The 24,199-nt window shown below is 36.4% G+C and overlaps 1 protein-coding gene across 2 annotated transcripts in view; it reads right to left on the bottom strand.

Annotated features, from left to right (window-relative positions):
* ETNK1 (ethanolamine kinase 1) overlaps positions 1 to 24,199 on the bottom strand; it is a 62,139-nt gene that overhangs the window by 23,367 nt on the left and 14,573 nt on the right. Inside the window, exons 1-3 of one of the 2 annotated variants that reach the window (XM_047740469.1) lie at positions 21,237 to 21,242; positions 15,759 to 16,018; positions 1,162 to 1,302 (exon numbers count right to left, since the gene is read on the bottom strand). In XM_047740469.1, coding sequence (XP_047596425.1) covers positions 1,162 to 1,302; positions 15,759 to 15,964 — 347 coding nt within the window. In that variant the 5' untranslated portion in view covers positions 15,965 to 16,018; positions 21,237 to 21,242. Of the gene's footprint in view, positions 1 to 1,161; positions 1,303 to 15,758; positions 16,019 to 21,236; positions 21,243 to 24,199 lie in introns of those variants that run through there. The other variant, XM_047740468.1, reaches the window with a different exon arrangement.

The raw sequence follows: 24,199 nt of genomic DNA, 5'->3' as shown, positions 1-24,199 counted from the left end.
GCAGAATTAAGGCTTCATCCTAGGCAGTCTGGCTCCACAGTCTTGTACTCTTAACCTACACAATACTATACTGCTATATCTCAAAAAGTTGAGAAAATCATACACTCACTACTGTCACCTAGTTCTTCATTATTTTTAAATTTTTCAATAAAATAGTTACTTCAAAAGAGAATTTTGTCATTTCCTGGATATCTAGCACAACGGACACATTTGCAGATGTTTGCCTATCCCAGTTAAAAGGGCATACTATTCCTAACAAATTCAGAGTTTGATAAACTACCTACAAATAAGAACATATTCACTGAGTGAATCAAACTAAACTCTGAAATAATAACTCAACAGAGCAATGAATTATAAGAAGTAAAAAGAATTGTGAATTGTAAGAAATAAGTAAAACTCTATAGGTCCTCCCTGCCTCTACTATTCTTAAAATGAAAAATTCCTGAATACAAGAGTTGGGAGTATGTTTTGGATATAAAGGAGAAAATAGAATTCCTAATTTTTGTACCAATAGTAATCACACTATAAAAACATGTTCATATAATTTAGATTCTAAATGCTAATTTATAAATTTTTTAATAAAAAATAATGAAATACCTTACTTGGAACCTGGAGAGTTAGATTTACAAAAGCTGAGTAGGACTCCAGTAATTAAATTTTCAACCTCATTATCTAGGACTTGAATAGTCTCAGTAAACTAAGACAAGCTAAACTTTTTCACACTCTAATATTACTATACTGCCCCAATACAAATCTCTAGGTCTATTTAAAACAGCTTTGAAAAAAAAAGAATTCTTATAAAAAGGGCTCCATGGCCAACTCATTCTGTGCAAAAAGTACCATTCATAGCAATCACTGTATTTACTTCCAAATAAATGTTCTATATTTGTTTCTTGGCTGGTCACCTCTACCCACTCCCCACCTGTACCCCAGGCTTTTGTAGGGTTTTGTTGTTGTTGTCCTCTTTTGTTTTTGAGTTGGCTGAGGTAGACAGTCATATTAACGTAGTGCCACCTGAGAGTCAAATGAATCAGTGCAAACTTAATCAAATGCAAAGACAGCAACCAAACCAGATTATATATACAAAAACCTTGTAAGCTCTCTCGAAAACTTCATAGCCAAAACAAGGTAAAACAATTTCAAATGTAATAGTAAATTTACCTTTTATTAAGGTTTTCATCTGCAAATCCTGTGGGAATGAGAGAGAAATATTTTCCCATCTTTAGCCATAGATTAGATTTGGGAATCCAGCCATTGTGTGCATGGATAGCATGGATTTTAGCAAGCTGACGTGCTATTAGCCTGTTTTAAAACAAAGCAGCATAAAAAGAAAATGTTAAGCATCATAGAGTTCATGTCTATTCATGAGTAAACTACCCTAGTGTGCATTCATTTTATAACATGATTTCATTTTTACCTAATATAAGAGTCAAAATAATTTGTCAAGTCAACTCTCACAAAGGAAAGGCAAGGAAATGTTTAAAGCATTAGTAGGAAGAAACACCTACAATTAATTCAGTGAATAAATACTGTGTCCAAAACAGGTTGAGTGTCTGCAAGTAGGGGGGCTATTCTGATTACATAAACAATGGTTAGGACCAAAACACAATTATAAATAATTTCAAAGCCCATATTAGACATTAATCAGAGATACATTTAAAGTTTGACCCTCGTCAATGAGGTTAAAGGACAAAAGGAGACTAAAGTAAAAAGGTAACTGGGCAGAAAAATGGCTTACAGAAGTTCATTCTTATAACTGTGTTAAAGACAAATTTCCTGAACAAACATTAAGATTCTATGATGTCAGAATTAATCTTCTTTATTCAATAATAAAATAATTTGAAGCTGTATATACATGTATCCATGCTATCTTTGTATCTGTAGAACCAAGAACAGCAAACATTAACATAAGAATAAGCACACAAAAGAGAAATAAGTTGGATCATGAGGGGGGAATAAGAGATCAATGATATCATAAGGTGAAACAATATTAGAATAATCGGGATCCAAGAAGAAGAAAGAGAGAGGGGAAAGAAGGTATACTGCAGCAAATTATAGCAGAGAACTTCCCCAATTTGGGGAAGAAAACAGGCATTGAAATCCAGGAAGCCCAGGGAACCCCCTCAAAATCAATAAAAATAAGTCAACACCCCAACATCTAATAGTACAACTTAACAAATCTCAAAGCAAAGAGAAAATCCTGAAAGCACATTGGGACAAGAGGTCTGTAACCTACAAGGGTAGAAACATTAGATTGTCAGCAGACCTATGCACAGGGACCTGGCAAGCCAGAAGGGATTGGCATGATATATTCAGGGTACTAAATGAGAATTTTATGCTAAGAATACTTTCTTCAGTTAGGCTGTCACTGAAAATAGAAGGAGGGATAAAAAGCTTCCAGGACAAAACAGAAACTAAAAAAATTTGCAATCACCAAACCAGCTCTACAGGAAATATTGAAAGGGGTCCTTCTAAGCAGAGAGAAAGCCCAAAAGTAACATAGACCAGGAAAGAACAGAGACAATATACAGTAACAGTCACCTTATAGGCAATACAATGGCATTAAATTCATATCTTTCAATAGGTACCCTGATTGTAAATGGACTAAATGCCACAATCAAGACACAGGGTATTAGGTCAGTTAAAAAAAAAGCCAAGACCCACTGATATGCTGTCTGCAAGACACTCATTTTAGATGCAAAGACAGCTCCAGATTTAAAGTGAGATGGTGAAAAACATTTATCATGCTAACAGATATCCAAAGAAAGCTGGGATGGAAATCCTTGTATCAGACATTAGATTTTAAACCAAAGACTATAAGAGATGAGGAAGAGCACTACATCATACTTAATGGGTCTATCCATTAAAAAGATCTAACAATTATAAATATTTATGCCCCTAACATGGGAGCAGCCAATTATATAAGCCAATTAATAACAAAATCAAAGAAACATATGGACAATAATACAATAATAGAAGGGGACTTCAACACCAAACCCTCATTGAAATGGACAGATCATTTAAGCAAAAGATCAACAAGAAAATAAGGGCTTTAAATGACACACTGGCCCAGACGGACATCACAGATATATTTAGAACATTCCATTCCCAAGCAACAGAATACACATTCTTCTCTAGTACAAATGGAACATTCTCCAGAACAGATCACAACCTGGGTCATAAATCAGGTCTCAACCGGTACCAAAAGACTAGGTCCCTGCATATTTTCAGACCACAATGCTTTGAAACTGGAACTAAATCACAAGAGAAAAGTTGGAAAGAACTCAAATGCATGGACGCTAAGAGCATCCTACTAAAGAATGAATGGGTCAACCACGAAATTAAAGAAAGAACAATTTTAAAAATTTATGGAAACAAATGAAAATGAGAACACAACTGTTCAAACTCTTTTGATTTCAGCAAAGGCAATCCTAAGAGGAAAATACAGAGCAATACAAGCCTTTCTCAAGAAACAGGAAAGGTCTCAAATACAGAACCTAACTCTACACCTAAAGGAACTGAAGAAAGAATAGCAATTAAAGCCTAAACCCAGCAGTTAAAAAGAAATAATAAAGATCAAAGCAGAAGTCAATGAACCAGAAACCAAAACAACAGTAGGACATCAATGAAACTAGGAGGAGGTTCTTTGAAAGAATTAGTGAGACTGATAAACCCCTGGCCAGACTTAACAAAAAGAAAAAAGAAAGGACCCAAAGTAATAAAATCATGAATGAAAGAGGAGAGATCACAACCAACACCAAAGAAATAAAAACAATTACAAAAACATATTATGAGCAACTATACACCAGCAAATTAGACAATCTGGAAGAAATGGATGCATTCCTAGAGACATATAAACTACCAAAACTGAACCAGGAAGAAAAAGAAAACCTAAACAGACCCATAACCAGCAAAGAAATTGAAGCAGTAATCAAAAATCTCCTACAAACAAGAGCCTAGGGCCAGATGGCTCCCCAGGGGAATTCTATCAAACACTTAAAGAAATAATACCTATTTTTCTGAAACTGTTCCAAAAAATAGAAATGGAAGGAACACTTCCAAACTCATTTTATGAGGCCAGCATTACCTTGATCCCAAAACCAAAGACCCCACCAAAAAGGAGAATTACAGAATTATAGACCAATTACAGACCCATGCTAATGAACATGGATGCAAAAATTCTCACCAAAATACTAGCCAATAGGATCCAACAGTACATTAAGAGGATTATTCACCAGACCAAATGGGATTTATTCCTGGTCTGCAAGATTGGTTCAATATCCACAAATCAATGTGATACACTACATTAATAAAAGAAAGGACAAGAACCATATGATACTCTCAACAGATGCAGAAAAAGCACTTGACAAAGTACAGGATCCTTTCTTAATTAAAACTCTTCACACTCTAAGTATAGAGAGTATATACCTCAATATCAAAAAAAGCCATCTATGAAAAACCCACAGCAAATATCATTCTTAATAGGGAAAAACTGAGAGCTTTTCCCCTAAGTTCAGAAACACGGCAGGGATGACTACTATCACCACTGCTATTCAACATTGTACTAGAAGTCCTAGCCTTAGCAATCAGACAAAAAAAGAAATAAAAGGCACATGAATCAGCAAAGAAGTAGTCACACTCTCACTCTTTGCAGATGATATGATACTTTATGTGGAAAACCCAGAAGACTCCACCCCAAAACTGCTAGAACTTATACAGGAATTCAGTAAAGAGGCAGGATATAAAATCAATGCACAGAAGTCAGGCTCTCTGCTCAGCGGGAAGCCTGCTTCCCCCTCTCTCTCTGCCTGCCTCTCTGCCTACTTGTGGTCTGTGTCTGTCAAATAAATAAATGAAAGCTTTAGAAATCAGTTGCATTTCTATAAATCAACAAAAAGACAGAAGAAAAAGAAATAAGGAGTCAATACCATTTACAATTGCACCCAAAACCATAAGATACTTAGGAATAAATCTAAACAAAGAGGCAAAGGATCTGTACGCAAAAAACAACAAAGTACTCAGGAAAGAAACCGAGGAACACACAAAGAAATGGAAAAATGTTCCATGCTCATGGACTAGAAGAACAAATATTGTGAAAATGTCTATGCTACCTGGAGCAATCTACATATTCAATGCAATCCCTATCAAAATACCATCATTTTTTTTTCTTTTTCACAGAAATGGAACAAATAATCCTAAAATTTGTATGGAACCAGAATAGACCCCGAATAACTAGAGGAATGTTGAAAAAGAAAACCAAAGTCGGTGGCATCATAATTTGGAACTTCAAGCTCTATTACAAAGCTATAATCAACAAGACAGCACGGTCCTAGCCCAAAAACAGACACATAAATCAATGGAACAGAACAGAGAACTCAGAAATGAACTCTCAATTCTATGGTCAACAAAGCAGGAAAGAATGTCAATGGAAAAAAGACAGTCTCTTCAACAAATGGTGTCAGGAAAACTGGACAGCCACATGCAGAAAAATGAAACTGAACCATTTCCTTATACCACACACAAAAATAGTCTCAAAAATGGATGAAAGACCCCAATGTGAGACAGGAATCCATCAAAATCCTTGAGGAGAATACAGGCAGCAACCTCTTTGACCTCGGCCGCAGCAACTTTTTCCTAGGAACATCGCCAAAGGCAAGGGAAGCAAGGGCAAAAATGAACTATTGGGGCTTCATCAAGATGTAAAGGTTTTGCACACCAAAGGAAATAGTCAACAAAACAAAAAGACAACTGACAGAATGGGAGAAGATATTTGCAAATGACATATCAGATAAATGGCCAGTATCCAAAATCCATAAAGAATTTATCAGACTCAACACCCAAAGAACAAATGATCCAATCAAGAAATAGGTAGAAGACATGAACACACATTTCTGTAAAGAAGACATCCAAATGGCCAACAGACACATGAAAAAGTGCTCAACTCGGCATCAGGGAAACACAAATCAAAACCGCAATGACATACCACCTCACACCAGTCAGAATGACTAAAAGTAACAAGTCAGGAAACAGACAGGTGTTGGCAAGGATGCAAAGAAAGAGGAACCCTCCTACACTGTTGATGGGAATGAAAGCTGGCACAGCCACTCTGGACACCATATGGAGGTTCCACAAAAAGATAAAAATAGAGCTACCCTAACAACCGAGCAATTGCACTACTGGGTATTTACCCTAAAGATACAAATGTAGTGATCCAAAGAAGCACATGCACCCCAGTATTTATATGCTAGCAATGTCTACAATAGCCAAACTATGGAAAAAGCCCCCATATGTCCATCAAAAGATGAATAGGTAAAGAAGATGTGGCATATATATACAACGGACTACTTCTCAGCCATCAAAAAAAACAAAAACAAAAACAAAAACACCTTGCCATTTGCAACAACGTAAATGGAACTGTAGGGTATTGTGCTAAGCGAAAAAAGTCAATCAGAGAAAGACTATCATATGATCTCACTCATATGTAGAACTTAAAAAACAAAAGGAGCATAAGAAAAGAAAGGAAAAGATGAAAACCAGAAGAAATCAAAGAGGGAGACAAACCATAAGAGACTCTTAATCATAGGAAACAAACTGAAGGTTGCTGGGGAAGAGGGGGCGTGGGGATGGGGTCACTGGGTGATGGGCATTAAGGAGGGCACACGATGTAAAGAGCACTGGGTACTATTTAAGAGTGATGTATCACTGACCTCTACCCTCAGAAACCAGTAACACATTATATGTTAGTTAATCTAAATCTATATGTTAGTTATCTCAACTTTTAAAAGACTTGCCCCCCTAAAAAAATAATAAATAAGGCTTCACTGCACTAACATCCAAGGCAAATGCTACTTTAAAATCCCATCCTCAGTAAAGCAAAACATTTAAAAATTTCAACACTTCAGAGAATTTTCTTAAATATTCAGTAATACTAACTGTCCCCACTCTTGGAGGCTTTTAAAAAATTAAGAGCAAGGGGCACCTTGGCGGCTCAGTTGGTTAAGCAGGTGCCTTCGGCTCAGGTCATGATGCCAGGATCCTGGGATCAAGCCCCATGCTAGACTCCCTGCTCCCCACATCCCCTGTGTTATCTCTCTCCCCCAGATAAATAAAATCTTAAAAAAAAAAATTAAGAGCATTGTTAACAATAACAAGAATTTTTTAATTGAAAAATAATCCCTAATCCTACCACTCCAATAGTTTACTTCATCTTTACATACACCCTTTGGATTTTCACATAAGCCAATTATTGTGATTATAGCCACAGTTCAGCAATTAAGCTGGTTTCTTCCATCTTAACCCTGCATCAGCCATTCTGCGTATTTTAGACAATAATCAAAATTATAATTTCAACAAGTAGCATAGTATTTGTGCTGATATGCCTTGGTTATATCTGAATATAAGCATTGTCATGACATAAACATATTACTTTTATGAATTATTATATATTGCCCTATTAATTTCTAAGAGAACATTACCAGTATTACTTGTAACTCACAATGTATCAGTTACACTACAATACAATCCAGCACTGGAAGTCAGTGTTTTCTACTTATGCTTTTTGATAAATGTGCAATAATTAATTTTAAACTGCATTTTGTCCCATTATATCTGTTGCTGGGTGGTTTTTAATTAAACTGCAGACAGGATTCCTAGCAAAAGGCAAGTTTTAAAGAAATACCAGATGAGAAAATTCCTAAACTGTGAATTTTTAAAAATTTTCTGAATATCTCTGTGGAGCTTGATTGCCACAGAAAAGTTCAAATAAAACACGTCATGATAAATTTCCTTAAGCTGAATTACTCGCTAATCGTTAACCTGGTGGTCTTTATCATACCATTCCCTCACTGCCTCTTCCATATGTTCTGCCTCTTCCTTTAAACTCCAGTTCAAAGGTGATCTCAGTGGAACACTGCCTAACTTCCCACAGTTACTTTTTTTGAAAACCTTTTCTGTTCTTCTTTGTATACTATTTGCTTACTTTTTTCCAAGATTATTGTCTGTCACACACTGCAAATTACTTGGAAGGAGGGCAGGGACTACCTGAATTCTTTTTCTTTCCCTAGACTAAACATAAATACATGTCATATTTTTAATAGTCAAAGCAGATACTCTAGAAAAATCATAACACAGGCAAGTAGCTATGTCTGAATGAACCATAGCAAGAGAGCACTGTGGACTTTGATCTAAGGCTCAATCAACATTTACTGTTGGCTGTGTATCAGTTCACCTAATAACAATGGCTCAAAATGTGATACCTAACTAATCCAAAATTAGTAATAAGCCCTATAAATTGATAAATGAAAGACCCTTTTTATCATAAATATATGAAATTCATTTTTTAAATTTTTAAAAATTTTTAAAGATTTTATTTATTTGACAAAGATCACAAGTAGGCAGAGAGGCAGGCAGAGAGGGTAGGGTGGGGGGAAGAAGCTCCCTGCTGAACAGAGAGCACTATGCAGGGCTCCATCCCAGGACGCTGGGATCATGACCTGAGCCGAAAGCAGAGGCTTTAACCCACTGAGCCACCCTGGCACCCCAAAATTCATTTTTTAAAGGAGAAAAGCTAAATATATAAAGCACATTATCCTATATTTACATCCCTAACCTCTTCTTGGGGCTCTATAATTATCATTCATTCAATTGCTTACTTGATATTTCTTTAAAAAATACTTCACTGTACATACTCAAAAATAATAAAACATTCCTTTTGAAATCATTTATAATTTACCTATTTTATTAATATGCCCTTCCTTCGGGACACCTGGGTGGCTCAGTTGGTTAAGCAGCTGCCTTCGGCTCAGGTCATGATCCCAGCGTCCTGGGATCGAGTCCCACATCGGGCTACCTGCTCGTCAGGGAGCCTGCTTCTCCCTCTGCCTCTGCCTGCCATTCTGTCTGCCTGTGCTCGCTCTCTCTCCCTCTCTCTCACTGACAAATAAATAAATAAAATCTTTAAAAAAAAAAAAATATGCCCTTCCTTCAATGAGTTCCTTCTGTATTTTGTTTTATAGTAATTAGCAAAACTGTATGAACATTTTACTATCCCATGAGAATTACACTACCTGAAATAAATTTAATTGCAAAATAAATAGCCAGTATTAACTACTCATAGTGTCAACTAACTATATCCTTACTATCATCTTTTTTTCCTTCCTTTCTCAAACTCTATTCTGTTTTTCCAAAATTGTGAGTCAACTCAGTGTATCATTCATTTCAAGCCAATTATAACAGAACTTAATTAAAAGTATTGCTATTTGGTCTCTAACAGCATTTTTTTAAATGAAAGGTGTATATGCCTGTATTAGTATCATATACTCTAAATAAGTAGATCTAACAAAGTATAGGAAAAGGCTACTTGTAGTAGACTTTTTAGAGCAGTTTTAGGTTCACAGCAAAATTGAGGGGAAGATTCAGAGATTTTCCCAAATTCCCCCTATCCAACACTAGCATCACCTCCTCCATTATCAACACCAGAGCAGTGCATTTGTTGCAACTGAAGAACAAACACTGACACCCAAAGTCCATAGTTTACATCAGGGTACACACTTAGTGGTGTACATTCTATGGGTCTGAACAAATTTATGACAGGTATCCACCATAAAGTATCATACAGACATTTTCACTGCCCTAAAAATCCTGTTTCACCTATTCTCCTATTCACCTCCTTCCCCACTAACCCTTAGCAATCACTGATCTTTTTAGTGACTCCACAGTTTTATCTTTTTCTGAATATCATATAGTTAATTTAATGCAAACAAGTTATGACATGGTATCAAATACCAGAGTGAGCCTTACCAAAATTTCACTGTTCTTGATCAAATACTGTTAATTATTCGGGCACCTGGGTGGCTCAGTCAGTTAAGCATCCAACTCTTGATTTCAGCTCAGGTTATGATCTCAGGGTTGTGAGATTGAGTCCTGTGTGGGGCTCCACGCTCAGCAGCAAGTCTGCTTGAGATTCTGTCTTTCCCGCTCCCTCTCCACTGTCCCTTCCCCTCACGCTCTTACTCCCCCCTCTCTAAAATAAATAAACCTTTAAAAAAAATTCAAAAAATACTATAATTATTCTTTGTACTTAAGATTATTTAAAATCAATTATGCAAACCTTTCCTTTTAAAACAGAAATTCTATAGTAAGCTTAATGACAATTATTTGATTATATAAAATGATCACAAGTCAATAAATGGGAGAAAGTCTGCATTTATTTTCTTCTTGAGTCTTTTCACTTCAATCCTACAAATTTTCACAATATGTTATTTTTTTATGTGGTTAACAAAGGCCTTACTATTTTCCTTTATATTTTATGAGCTTTTCCCAGTAAGTAAAAAGATACTCATCACTATCTTTAGGATATACTTTTACTAGCCACGTGACCTTTGGCAAATTACTTAAAATCTTTGTACCTTATTTTTCTCATCTATTAAAATAGGATCTTAATATTACCTATACCCTGGGATTATTGTGAGTTGAATTTATTAATACACAATAGGTAAGTTTGTGGAGCACCTGGCTGGCTCAGTCGTGTAGCATGCAACTCTTGATATCAGGGTCATGAGTTCAAGCCCCACACTGAGCATAGTTTACTTAATAAGAAAATATTAAAAAACATATATAGAAATGCCTGGGTGGCTCAGTCAGTTGAGTGTCTGACTCTTGGTTTTGGCTCAGGTCACGATCTCAGGATTGTGAGATGGAGCTCCACTTCAGGCTCCATGCTCAGTAGGGAGTCTACTTGGCATTCTCTCTTTCCCTCTCCCTTTGCCCCTCCCCTCCAATCTCTCTCTCTAAAATAAATCTTTAAAAACAAATACACACATACACACACACAAAGAGGTATTTAGAAGTGCCCAGTTCATATTCAGTGCTGAATCAATATTAGCCTCCATCACTTTAATATATTATTTCTCTAATAAGAATTGTTAACATACCTATTACTACTTTTTTAGTATCAATTAAAAATAAAACCTTGACTTTTTAAATTTTTTAATAAAAGCATGCACCTTTTTTTTTTTTTTAAGATTTTACTTATTTATTTGAGAGAGGTGGGGTGGGGGAGCATGCGTGCGCGAGCATAAGCCAGGGAGAAAGGCAGACGGATAGGGAGAAGCAAACTTCCCGCTGAGCAGGAAGCTCAATGCCAGACTTGATCCCAGAACCCTGGGATCATGACCTGAGCTGGAGGCAACCACATAACTAACTGAGCCACACAGGAACCCCAGCTTTCTTTTCTTTTTTTAAGATTTATTTATTTGAGAGACAGCAAGCACATGAGTTCGGGGGAGGAGCAGAGAGAGAAAGTCTTCAAGCAGATTCCCCTGAGTGTGAAGCCCAATGCAGGGCTAGATCCCATGACTTATGAGATTATTACCTTAGCTGAAACCAAGAGTCAGACGCTTAACCAACTGAGCCATCCAGGTGCTCCTAAAATCTTGACTTTTTAACATAAAATGGTTTCTCAGAGGAAGTTAAAATAAAAACCAAATCAAGGGACAACTCATGGATAGTAATTACCCAAAATCACTTAGTTAAGAATGATTCCGAAATCTCATCTATGTTCAGAGATAAAGAGTTTCAAGACTGGTTACTTTTGTCTGTCTAAACAAGAAGGGGGGTTTAGTGATGGCAATAATTACTTGCTATGCTACATCTATATGCTGCTAAGGTTCACCTTAAGGAATACTACAGAATATGCTATAATAAACAGTACATAACAACAAAAAAGTCTACGAATTTTAAAACTCAGAAAATATGCTTCTACAAGCGCAATAAAGGATGCCCAGGTGGCTCAGTGGGGTAAGCATCTGCCTTTGGCTCACGTCATGAACCCAGGGTCCTGGGATGGAGCCCCACATCAGACTTCCTGCTCAGTGGAGAGTTTGCTTCTCCCTCTCTCCATGCTTGTGCTTGCACACTCTCTCTCCCTCAAACAAATAAAATCTTTAAATAAATAATAAAAGCATAATAAAGTCAACTGATTAGAAATATCTATAATTTGCCTAAATACTTTAATACCTTAATGTCCAAGTTATTATAAGATCTGCCTAAGTCAAATAAAATGTGAAAAGTCTTTAGGAAAAAAAAATTGTAATAACTATAAAAGCTAACATTTACATAGTGTTTAACATATGCCAGGCCTTGTTCTAAACTTTTTACATATACTAACAACTTTAATCCTTCCAACAACCCTAGAAGTAGGTACTATTATTATTCTCATTTTTTAGATAAGGAAACTGAGGCACAAAATGTTTAAGGGCTATGCCCAAATTCACATAGCCCGTAAATCTGAAGCAGTCTGGTTCCACTGTGTGTCCTTCGTGATGAAGATATAATGCCATATATAGAATTTCACAAGGCTTTAGATTCCATAACATTCCACAATCACTCAAAGAGGAAAAAAACCTGCCCTAGGCATCCAGTTTCCATCATGAGACTACAAAGTAAATAGAAGGGAGAAATCTGAATGTGAAACTCTGACCAACAAATAGTAACCATTGGATAGTTCTTTCAACTGAAAGCTGAAATTTGGTGTGTTAAAGACAGTTAAGGAATATCAACGTCAAATCCATGTAAGTATGGGTTTTACAAAGGCAGTTAAGACTGCTACACCAGTAAAGGTGGTATTACCCTTAAGCAACTTTCTTCTTACATCTTTTGGACACTGACTCTTAAAACTAGTATTCTTCTTCCTGCTTTAGTTACCAAGAAGCTAATATGGCCCTTCTCTAACAACCTTATGGAATATACTTCTTGTATCTGAATCTAACTCCAGCTTTTCCTTTGGCCTAATTTCATCTAATCACTTTTAATCCTGTTATATATATGTATCTCAAACATCTCAAACCATCTGCCTACCACTAAGGTCATGATCCCAGGGTCCTGGGATTGAACCCCACGTGTGGCTCCCTGCTCAGCTGGGGAGTCTGCTGCTCCCTCCCCGCTCTGTCTCTGCTCATGTGCTCGCTCACTCTCTCTCTCTCTCTCCCCGTCATTCTCTCTCTCAAATAAATAAAATATTTTTAAAAAAAAGACTGAGAATTTATAAATGAATCTGATATACACAAAACTGAAGACCACAAAAAATTGTGACCCAAAAGAAAAAACATATTATCTATTAATCAGAGTTCTTCAATTCATTCTCAACAGTACATTCACGTAAGGGAAGAGACTCTTATCTGGGTAAAAACTGGGGTTTGAGTAGATAGATTTCTATGCCAAAATATTTTAAAATATTATTTGAAACCAGTTTAAAATAGGCAAATACTGAGGCACCTGGGTGGCTCAGTGGGTTAGGCTTCTGCCTTCGGCCCAGGTCTGGTCTCAAAGTCCTGGGATTGAGCCCCGCATCGGGCTCTCTGCTCCGCAGGGAGCCTGCTTCCCCCCACTCTCTCTCTTCCTGCTGCTCTACCTACTTGTGATCTCTCTCTGTCAAATAAATAAATAAAATCTTTGAAAAAAAAAAGGTAAATACTGGGCCATTTCATTTTCATCAGTTAATGAAGCAACTCTTAAAATATGGTCCAGGCTCTCTCTCTCTAATAAATAAACATATTTAAAAGAAGAAGAAAGAAAGAAAGAATGAAAGAAAGAAAGAAAAGAGAAGAGAAGAGGGGGGACCTGGGTGGCTTAGTCGTTAAGCAACTGCCTTCGGCTCAGGTCCTGATCCCAGGGCCCTGGGATGGACCCCTCCATCAGGCTCCCCGCTCTGTGGGGAGTCTGCTTCTCTCTCCCTAACCCTCTGCCCCTCCCCCTGCTCATGCTCACAATTGCTCTCTCTCTTTCTCAAGTAAATAAATAAAAATTTAAAACATATATATCATCCGGAACCCTAGAGATTCAAACACTTGGTTTAAGTTTAACTCAAAACCTTCAGGTTTATGAAATTAAAACTACTTTCATAAAATACTATTTACCTTTTTCACTCTAATTCTCTGAGTAAATGCTGTAGTTTTTAAGAAGCTACCAACGTTACCACCCTGACAGCTAACAATGTGTGCTTGATATTTTTGTACTCAAAAAAAGTTGTTTTCATTTCTAACATGGTAAATACTGATAGATAAAACTCACAGAAACTCTTTCGGTCTTCAATAACCTTTAAGAGTTATAAATGGGTCATAAGAAAAAAATACTTAAGAACTTTGGCAGTTTTCAAATTAAGCTCATACACTAATTTTTAAGAGCAGAAAAAGAACTGTAAAAGACTAATTTTGAACAAATGATCTAGCATATTCAATAAATTATTCTTACAGAAAACATAATGTACTGAATTAAAGTTTAATAAAAAGACATAACACACTAAATTAAATAACAAGTTTAAAAAGTAACAGTGTTAACAGAATTTAAAGAATCTTAGTAAGCAGAAACTCTGAAAATACAAGCAACTGGCTTACAAAAGTTAGCAATAAGAAATGTGTAATTCTTTAGTCCAAGTACTACTTTAAAAAATTAAGGGGACCACTTCACAGCAGTCAGAATGGCTAAAATTAACAAGTCAGGGAAACAACAAATGTTGGAAAGGATGTGGAGAGAATGGAACTTTCTCACAGTGCTGGTGGGAATGCAAACTGGAGCAAAAAAACAATATAGAGATTCTTCATAAAGGTAAAAATAGAGCTGCCCTATGACCCAGAAATTGCACTACTGGGTATTTACCCCATAGGTAAAATGTAGGTGATCTGAGGTGGCACCTGCACCCCAATGTTTATAGTAGCAATGTCCACAACAGCCCAACTATGGAAAGAGCCCCGATGTCCATCAACAGATGAAAGGATAAAGAAGATGTGGTACACACATACACACACACACACACACACACACACACACACACACACACACACACTGGAATATTACTAAGCCATCAAAAAAGCAGAGAGGGCGCTAGGTGGCTCAGTTGGTTAAGCAACTGCCTTCGGCTAGGGTCATGATCCCAGGTTCCTGGGATCAAGCACCACATCAGGATCCTTGCTCAGCGGGAGCCTGCTTCTCCCTCCCTCTCTCTGCATGCTGCTCCCCCTCTGTTGTGCGCTCACACATGTGCATGCTCTCTGTCAAATAAATAAGTAAATAATTTTTTTAAAAATGAAATCTTGCCATCTGCAAAGACATGGATGGAACTAGCGGATATTAGGCTAAGCAGAATTAAGTCAATCAGAACAAGATAATTTTATGATCTCACTCATTTGTGGAATTAAGAAACAAACAGAGGAACATAGGGGAAGGCAGCAAAAAATAAAACAAGATGAAACCAGAGAGGGAGACAAACCATAAGAGACATCTTAATTACAGGAAACAAACTGAGGATGGCTGGAGAGGAGGGGGTAGGAAACAGGGTCACTGGGTGATAGGCATTAAGGAAGGCATTACGATGTAATGAGCACTGGGTGTTATATACAACTGATCAATCACTGAACTCTACCTCTGAAATTAATAATACACCATATGTTAATTAACGGAATTAAAATTTTAAAAAACAAAATAAAGTAAAATAAATAATTAATTGATTAAGGGGAAGCCTTGACACTCTGAAGACTAATCCAAAACCACATCTCACAGTCTTTTTTTTGCAGTCAACGATGAAACAGCAAACAGGATTTTTTTTCTTCAACAAAACCAAAACAGAACCCTAACTAAAGAAAGTTTCTAAGATAACCAAATAGTTGCTCAAAGGAAGAAAAGGCAGTTTTAAAAAATAATTTCTTTAGCATACTTAACACTCTTATTTTTCAAAAAAGAAAAATTATTTAGAAAAAGAAATGTACCTGAAAATGGCAGGGTTGCAGACATGCTTTGGATCCAATGCTTCTCCCTGTATAAATTCATAGCATAGTCCATTATTGAAGGTACAGTAGAGTTGTGGTGCACAGCCATGAGCCTGCAACACTCGGAAACTCTTCACTTCCTCATCTCGATCAACTAACAACTCAGTCTTATTGCCATAAATTCGCACCAGGACTACATCCTCCATTGTATTACTCACATAACAGCCAATAAGTTTATTTGTGATTCCATCTGTGAAAAGCTGCCCAAAAAAAAAGAAAAGGAAAGGAAAGAAAAGAAAAAATGAGGGAAAAAGCAATTATTTAATGAATGAAACAGCAGATAGATTAAAATAATTAAGTACTAATTAAAAGTATCTACTTTTTAACATAAAAAACTTTTAAATACAATTTTATCTAACATGTCTATAATTTTAATTCTAGATATAAAGATAAAGGAATGCTATAATTCCTATAACATTATATCTTTCTTGATCCAAAAGTGTTAATTATTCAATCTCCAGTACTTCCACACAATGTTTTGACACCTATTATATCTCAAAGTATGCCTGTACTGCAATCATTGCAAATGTGTGCATATACACACACACACAATTTCTCCTATGTCTAATAAATTCAAAAGTCTCTGAAGACAGAGACACTGCTCTCCTCCAGCATGGCATATAACATATAAAAGGTCTTTAATAATGTTTACAAGTATATACACAAATATACAAATATAAATCTACCATAAGTTACACATTGTGGTAAATCTCCAACTTCTAAAATTTAATTTTAAATGTTAATTTTAAGAGTTACTTAATACAACATGCATTAGAAATTGTTTTTAAGCATTCAGGTTATAATTCAAACTTGAATGCTATGGCTAAAAATGCACAACCCTAATTAGAGGAAGTGAGAGGTTACATAGAGATTTCTACAACAGTTTCTAAAAGGGACTTTTGGGACTTTTCAAGAGCTTAAGTCAAAAATTTCAAGTTCTTTTTTTATATCTGAGCACAAATGGTACCTTTAAAAAGCAAAGAGATTTTAGCAGTATTAGTTCAAATCCACTCAAAAAGTGCAACTTTCATTTTCCTCTGATACTAAAATTAATTTTTCTATTTGCTCAATTATAATCTAAAGCTTTTGGAGGCTCTCGGGTGGAATGAAGGGACAAGAGATAAAAGTGTAACCAAAAGTTAACGAAATTTTTTTCCCAAGAAAACTGGCAAAAAGCAAAAGGAAAAAGGGCCAAAGAGTAAGTTTTAAATGAACACATATTTACCTAATGCCTGAGAAAGAATATAAATGTTTCTCTTTCAAGAAGATTATTGTAATGATAAATGACACTGGAAAAGGCTTTACATCTTCAGATGAAAATTTTAAAGGTATTTCTTAAGGTAATACTAGTTACTAGTTACTAGTTTTTATATAAATTTCTTTATTGTATACAAGACTTGACTATTATTGACTACCTTACCCAATGTAGGTAAATTGTATGAGCTAATGTAAAGAGACTTATTTTAAATATCTACTTTTTCAGGTATGCAGGTATGCAGTATCCCTTTCCACCTAGATTTCACAAAAATAGTATACAGCATTGACGAGAAGTATATTCACTTAAACTAAATGTTAATCATTTTATTAAAAACTGTGTTGAAAAGCATGTTGTTTATTACAAAGCCGTATCAATTTACACAAGTTATTCTGTAGCTTTTTCAGATGTCATGTACAGATAAAATATTTCAATTTACTGTAACAAAGATTGAGAAACTAATCTTAACATTCTCTATTGTACAACAGCCACATACTTCCAGTGAAATGACAGTCACAATAAATCCTTTAGAGTAAAAAAAAATGCATGAATATTAAAACTTCGCATCTATAAAAATATTTTATGTATAAATAAGGGATAAAAACACCTGCAAAGATATTCAACAAAACTTTAGGAAAATTAAATCTTGGTTTTTTCTTTTCTTGTTTCTCTAATTTAAACTTTTTTTTTTTTTTTTTTTTTTTTTGGCTTATGTATGTTTTCTCACTTTCTTTTTCCTGCAATGAGGCCCAAAAGTTAGGAACTGACCAGGCCTACACAGTACGGCCTTGTGGTTCTGATGAACATAAATAATTTCACACAACACCAACATCAGATGAGGCCACTCTGACCACAATGGACCAAGACAAAAACAAAGCCACTTTGTAATCATGTCTGAACATAGACAAAATTTAAAAAATTTTCAAGACACAAAAATAACTAAATATCCCCCTATTTGGGTTAATATGAATGACTGCTGTTCCTTTTCCAGCCACAGCTCTGGCCCTGCTTCATTCCTTCGGTCTTCTAGGTAAGATTAAGATATCAGTCACAGACTTGGCCCACTTTCTTCCTGACAGCTCCCAATCCAGAGGAAAGCCTAGTTCCTTGAACACTCTCCCAAATCAGCAAACCCAAATTCTATATTAAGTCCCTTCTAACACCTACTTACTAAGAGCCCTACCATTCTGAGCAATATACAGTCTCTCTTAAACCCAACTTGTTCACCTATTAGTGTGTTCCTGATGGTCTGTCACTGGCTTTAAAGATGTATGGATAAATGATTTTTGCCCTTGGATGGTTCCCACCTCATATATACACCTATAAGAAATTCAGTGTGCTGAACCTTCTGAAACATACAACAAAATGCACTCGATATTTATTAGATACATACAGTGTACTAGATATATACTAAAAATATAAAATTTAGGGGAGCCTGGGTGACTCAGTCACCCATGCCTTTAGCTCAGGTCATGATCTCAGGGTCCTAGGATAGAGCCCTAAGTCGGGTTCTCTGCTCAGTGGAGCATCTGCTACTCCTGCTGTCCTCCCCCACCTTCCCCTGCTCGTGCTCTCTCTCTCTCTCTCCCCCCTCAAATAAATAAAATCTTAAGGGAAAAAAATGTAAAATTTCATCTCAATGGAGGTGGGACAAAAAACTAACACAAATTTCACAGAGCTCCTTTTCTCCAGGATTATCCTATACTGTTTATCATGTATTTAGGATAGTACTAGCTTAGAGGAGGAGCTACAAAGCAAGACATGAGTCTGAATTCTAGCTGTGTTATCTATAAGCTGAGTAACCCTGGGCAAGTCACTTAACCCCTATGTGCTTCATTCTCCTTACATATAATATTAACATACTGGAATCTATTTCATAGCATTATTTGGATTAATGAATTAATATACATAAAAGCATTTAGAACAGTGACTGGCACACACTAAGATCTTAACATGTATGTAGAGAACTACATTTTTCACATTTTAACAAAAACAGCAAAATAATTCACAATAAAAGAATGAATTAAGATAAAACCTATGTTACAAATTTATATATTAGCCCTAGACTCTAAGCTACACTGGTCCCACATAGCATACCTTAAAAGCAAGACCCAAAAGACTCAAACTATTCCCAAATAACTACAAAAACTATTCAGTGCCTAAGAAGGTAAAAATTCACAATCTGACATTCAATTAAAAATTACCAGGTATATAAAAAAGGAAGAAAAATATAATCCATAATGAGGGGGAAAATCAATTAACTGAAACCAACCAGAACTGACACAGATGTTAGGATCAGCAGACATTAAAACAAATATGTTCTGCATTCTATAACAAAAACTTATGCAGAAACACTGAATATAAAAAGACAAAAGTCAAGCTTCTCAAGAAGTCTAAGGAGAAAAATACACTAGATGTATTTAACAGTAAGTTAGATACTGCCCCCCAAAAAAGCAAACTTGGAAAGAGAGCAATAGAAACTATCCAAAACAAAACACAGGGGGAAAATTAGCTAATTGAGAGAAAAAATGAGCATGAGTGAATAAGCAAAGTATCCATGAGCAGAGAGAATCTGTATCCCTTAAAAGAGGAAAAGAGAAACAATATTTTTTAAATGGCCAAAATTTACCCAAATTTGATGAAAAACTAGAAACTCGAAGATCCTAGAAACTCAATAAGCCTGAACCCAAGAAATATAAGGAAAAACGATACCAACACATCTCACAATAAAATTGTTTAAAACCAAAGATGAATCATGTAATGGTAACAGTACCCATTCATCTTACTTTCCATCTACTCAGGCAAATTTCAGAGAGCCATCCTTGAACCCTCTCCCTCCATTCCCCACATAAATAGATAATTCTTAAAACCTAGATGTAATTTTTTTTTTAAGATTTTATTTATTTGACAGACAGAGATCACAAGTAGGCAGAGAGGCAGACAGATAGAGAGAGAGGGGGAAGCAGGCTCCCTGCAGAGCACAGAGCCCGATGTGGGGCTCGATCCCAGGACACTGGGACCATGACCTGAGCCGAAGGCAGAGGCTTTAACCCACTGAGCCACCCAGGTGCCCCCCTAGATGTAATTCTTAAGACCTCTGTTTCTGGGGTGCCTGGGTGGCTCAGGTAATGATCCCTGGGTCCTGGGATCAAGTCCTACATGGGGCTCCCTGCTCAGCAGGGAGTCTGCTTCTCCTTCTCTCTCTCCCTTCTGTACACATGCACGCGCGCTCTCTCAAACAGATAAAATAAACGAAACAAAACAAAACAAAAAAAAAAACCTCTGTTTCTTGGGATGGCTGGGTGGCTCAGTCAGTTAAGAGTCTGCCTTTGGCTCAGGTCATGATCTCAGCATTGGGTTCCCTGCTCAGTGAGGAGTCTGCTTCCTCTCTGCCCTTCCCCCGTACTTGTGCGCACACTCTCCCTCTCTTCCTCGCTCTGCTCTCTCTCTCAAATAAAATATTTTTCAAATAAATAAATAAATAAAATACAAATATGAACATGATAAATGGGAATCTTCAAATGGCCCCACACTGCCCCGAGGAGAATTTCAAGCTCCTTAGGGCACACATTCCTTGATATGTGGGGCTTGATCCTAGAACCTTGGGATCATGACCTGAGCCGAAGGCAGAGGTTTTAATCCACTGAGCCACCCAGGCGCCCCATAACTGTTTGAATCTTGAGCACAGTTCTCAAGAGCTGATTTTTTTAAAACAGGAAAAAAATCATTATGTACACAAGCGATCTGAACAACAGAATTAAAAATCCAACTTACTTGACATACACAGAATGATGTATCCAACAATACACATAATTTTCAAGCCTACACTAAATATTACCAAAACTGACTAAAGGCTTGATTATAAACAAGCCTCAACAAACATCAAAGATTAAATCATTCAGAGTACTTTCTCAAACTACAAGAGAATATGTACTGGACATCAATAACACAAACTGCACATAAACTTATACACCCCAAATAGATTAAGATAGTAAATTTTATGTTGTTTTTCACCACAGTAAAGAAAAAGACTTTAAAATTCTCCCACTCATTTGAAATGAAGCCATAATGGATGTAAGTAATCCATGGGATGAAGGAAAAAAGATAATTAGAAAACATTCTGAAATGAATGATAATAAAGACATTTCAAAACTTATGGGTACCTGAAGGGTCACGTAAAAGAAAATATAAAAATAAAAAAGGCAGAAAATTAATGATTTAAGCTTCCAGCTCAAGAAACTAGAAAAAGAACAGGCAATTAATCTTAAAAAGAAAAAAGAAAAAATTAGGAAGAAAACAAAGGGGAAAATTATCAACAAAACAGAAAAACTCAACAATCAAAAATTGTTCTTTTTAAAGATAATGTTGATTACTTCTGAGCAAAACTATCAAGGAAAAAAAAAAAAAGACCACAAACTATCAGTAAGATACCAAAACATGTCAAGGACATTACAAGAAAATTATAAAGACCACTCTTCTCATGAACATAGTTGCAAAATCTTAATCAAAATATTATTTACGGGGGCACTGGGCTGGCTCAGTCAGAAGAGCATGAAACTCTTGATCTCAAGGTGGTGAGTTCAAGCCCCAATACAGGTGTAGAGATTACTTAAATAAAAACTTAAAAATATATATTAATAATACAATATTTTAAAAAAGAATATCAGAACCAAATAGGACAATAGGACTTACTCTATGAAAGCAAAGGTTTTTAACATTCAAATTTTTTTTAAAAATCTATGTTATTCTGCTGAGTAACGAAAAGTGGAGGCAAATAATACAACCATTATTAGATGAAAAAAAAACCACATGATAAAACTCAATGCTCATCTATGATGAAAACATTTGCAAACTAAGAATAAAATGAAAACTCAGAGCCCCTAGCTGGCTCAGTCCATAGAGCATGGGACTCTTGATCTGGGGGTTCTGAGTTCGAGCCCTACACTGGGTACAAAGATCACTTAAAAATGCATACACACCTAAGTTAAAAGAGGAAACTTCCTTAATCTGACAGAGTAGCCAAAGAAAACCTACACACATCATACCTCATAATAAATTATTCTAAGTGTTCTCCCTGAGACTGGGAACCAGATAAAGATGCCCACTATCATCTTCTATTTCAACACTGTGCTGGACATCCTGGCCAGTGCAGTAAGGCAAAAATAATAATAATAATAATAATAATAGAATAGGAATAGGAAAGGGAAAAACAAAACTGTCATTATGTGCAGATATAAAAAATGCAAAAAGTATACACATTAAACATTAGTTAATGTTTGAAAAATTCAATACAGGGGCGCCTGGGTGGCTCAGTGGGTTAAAGCCTCTGCCTTTGGCTCAGGCCATGATCCCAGGGTTCTGGGATCGAGCCCCACATCAGGCTCTCCGCTTGGCAGGGAGCCTGCTTCCTCCTCTCTCTCTCTGCCTGCCTCTCTGCCTACTTGTGATCTCTGTCTGTCAAATAAATAAATAAAATCTTTTAAAAAAGAAAAATTCAATACAGAACAATCAACTGAATTTCTATATACCAACAATCCACTTTTTTTAAATGAACCTTTTATAATATCAAAAAACATCAAATTCCTGGGCAGGAGATCAAATGAAACATGCAATATCACTACATTGAAAACTTCAAAAGTCTGAGAGAAGGGGTGCCTGGCTAGCTCAGCCTGTAAGACATGCAACTCTTGATCTTGAGGACATGAGTTCAAGTCCCATATGAGTTCAAGTAGAGTTTACTTTAAGAAAAAGTTTGAGGGCGCCTGGGTGGCTCAGTGGGTTAAGCCGCTGCCTTCGGCTCAGGTCATGATCTCAGGGTCCTGGGATCGAGTCCCGCATCGGGCTCTCTGCTCAGCAGAGATCCTGCTTCCCTCTCTCTCTCTCTGCCTGCCTGTCCATCTACTTGTGATCTCTCTGTGTCAAATAAATAAATAAAATCTTTAAAAAAAAAAAAGAAAGAAAAAGTTTGAGAGAAATAAAAGGACTAAATAAATAGGATATACTTTGTTTATGGATTTTAAAACAATATTATTAATGATTTTACTTCTCAAAAATCTATAGATTCCACAAAGTATCAAACTGTCATCCAGTTTCTTTCGTGAAAACTGAAAAGCTAATAAGTGTGCAATTTATATGGCAATTTAAAAAGTCAAGAACAGGCGCACCTGGGTGGCTCAGTGGGTTGAGCCGCTGCCTTTGGCTCAGGTCATGATCTCAGGGTCCTGGGATCAAGTCCCGCATGGGGCTCTCTGCTCAGCAGGGAGCCTGCTTCTCTCTCTCTCTCTCTCTCTCTCTGCCTGCCTCTCCGTCTACTTGTGATCTCTGTCAAATAAATAAATAAAATCTTAAAAAAAAAAAAAAAAAGTCAAGAACAGGGGCGCCGGATGGCTCAGTACGTTAAAGCCTCTGCCTTTGGCTCAGGTCATGATCCCAGGGTACTGGGATTTAGCCCCACTTCGAGCTCTCTGCTCTCTGCTCGGCAGGGAGCCTGTTTCCCTTCCTCTCTCCCCACCTGCCTCTTTGCCTACTTGTGATCTCTGTCTGTCAAATTAATAAATAAAATCTTAAAAAAAAAAAAGTCAAGAACAGTCACAGCAATTTTAAAGAACAAAGTCAGAATCCTATACCAAGGACTACGGTAATTATATCACATACCAATACCCATAGCATTTCATCAGGTTCTATGCTTAATGATGTATGCTTTTTATTATCACTTATCAACAAACAAATTTTTATTAGAAAGCGTTAATGTAATATTCAGATCAGGAAGAACATACTTTCACAGAAATCTTCTCATAGTATTCTCAGAGAAAATTCCCCAAAGCTTTATGGTTTTTAAAGCTAAAAAGAATTATACAGGTCCTTTGGCACTTCTCTAACTTCTACCTTAGTATTTTTTTCCTTTTTTTTTAAAGATTTTATTTATTTTTGCAAGAGAGAGAGAATGAGAGAGAGAGAGCATTCGCATGAGTCGGGGGGAGGGGCAGAGGGAGAGGCTAACTCCCCACTGAGTGGGGAGCCTGACTGGAGACTCCATCCCAGGATCCTGGGATCATGACCAAGCCAAAAGCAGACACTTAACCAGCTGAACCACCCAGGTGCCTTCCACCTTAGTAATATAGAGAGG

Source organism: Lutra lutra, chromosome 8 (assembly GCF_902655055.1).
Source record: "Lutra lutra chromosome 8, mLutLut1.2, whole genome shotgun sequence".
In the NCBI taxonomy this organism is placed as follows: Eukaryota; Metazoa; Chordata; class Mammalia; order Carnivora; family Mustelidae; genus Lutra; species Lutra lutra.
Note: the sequence above shows the minus strand (reverse complement) of the source record. Positions and strands in the feature narration are given on the sequence as shown.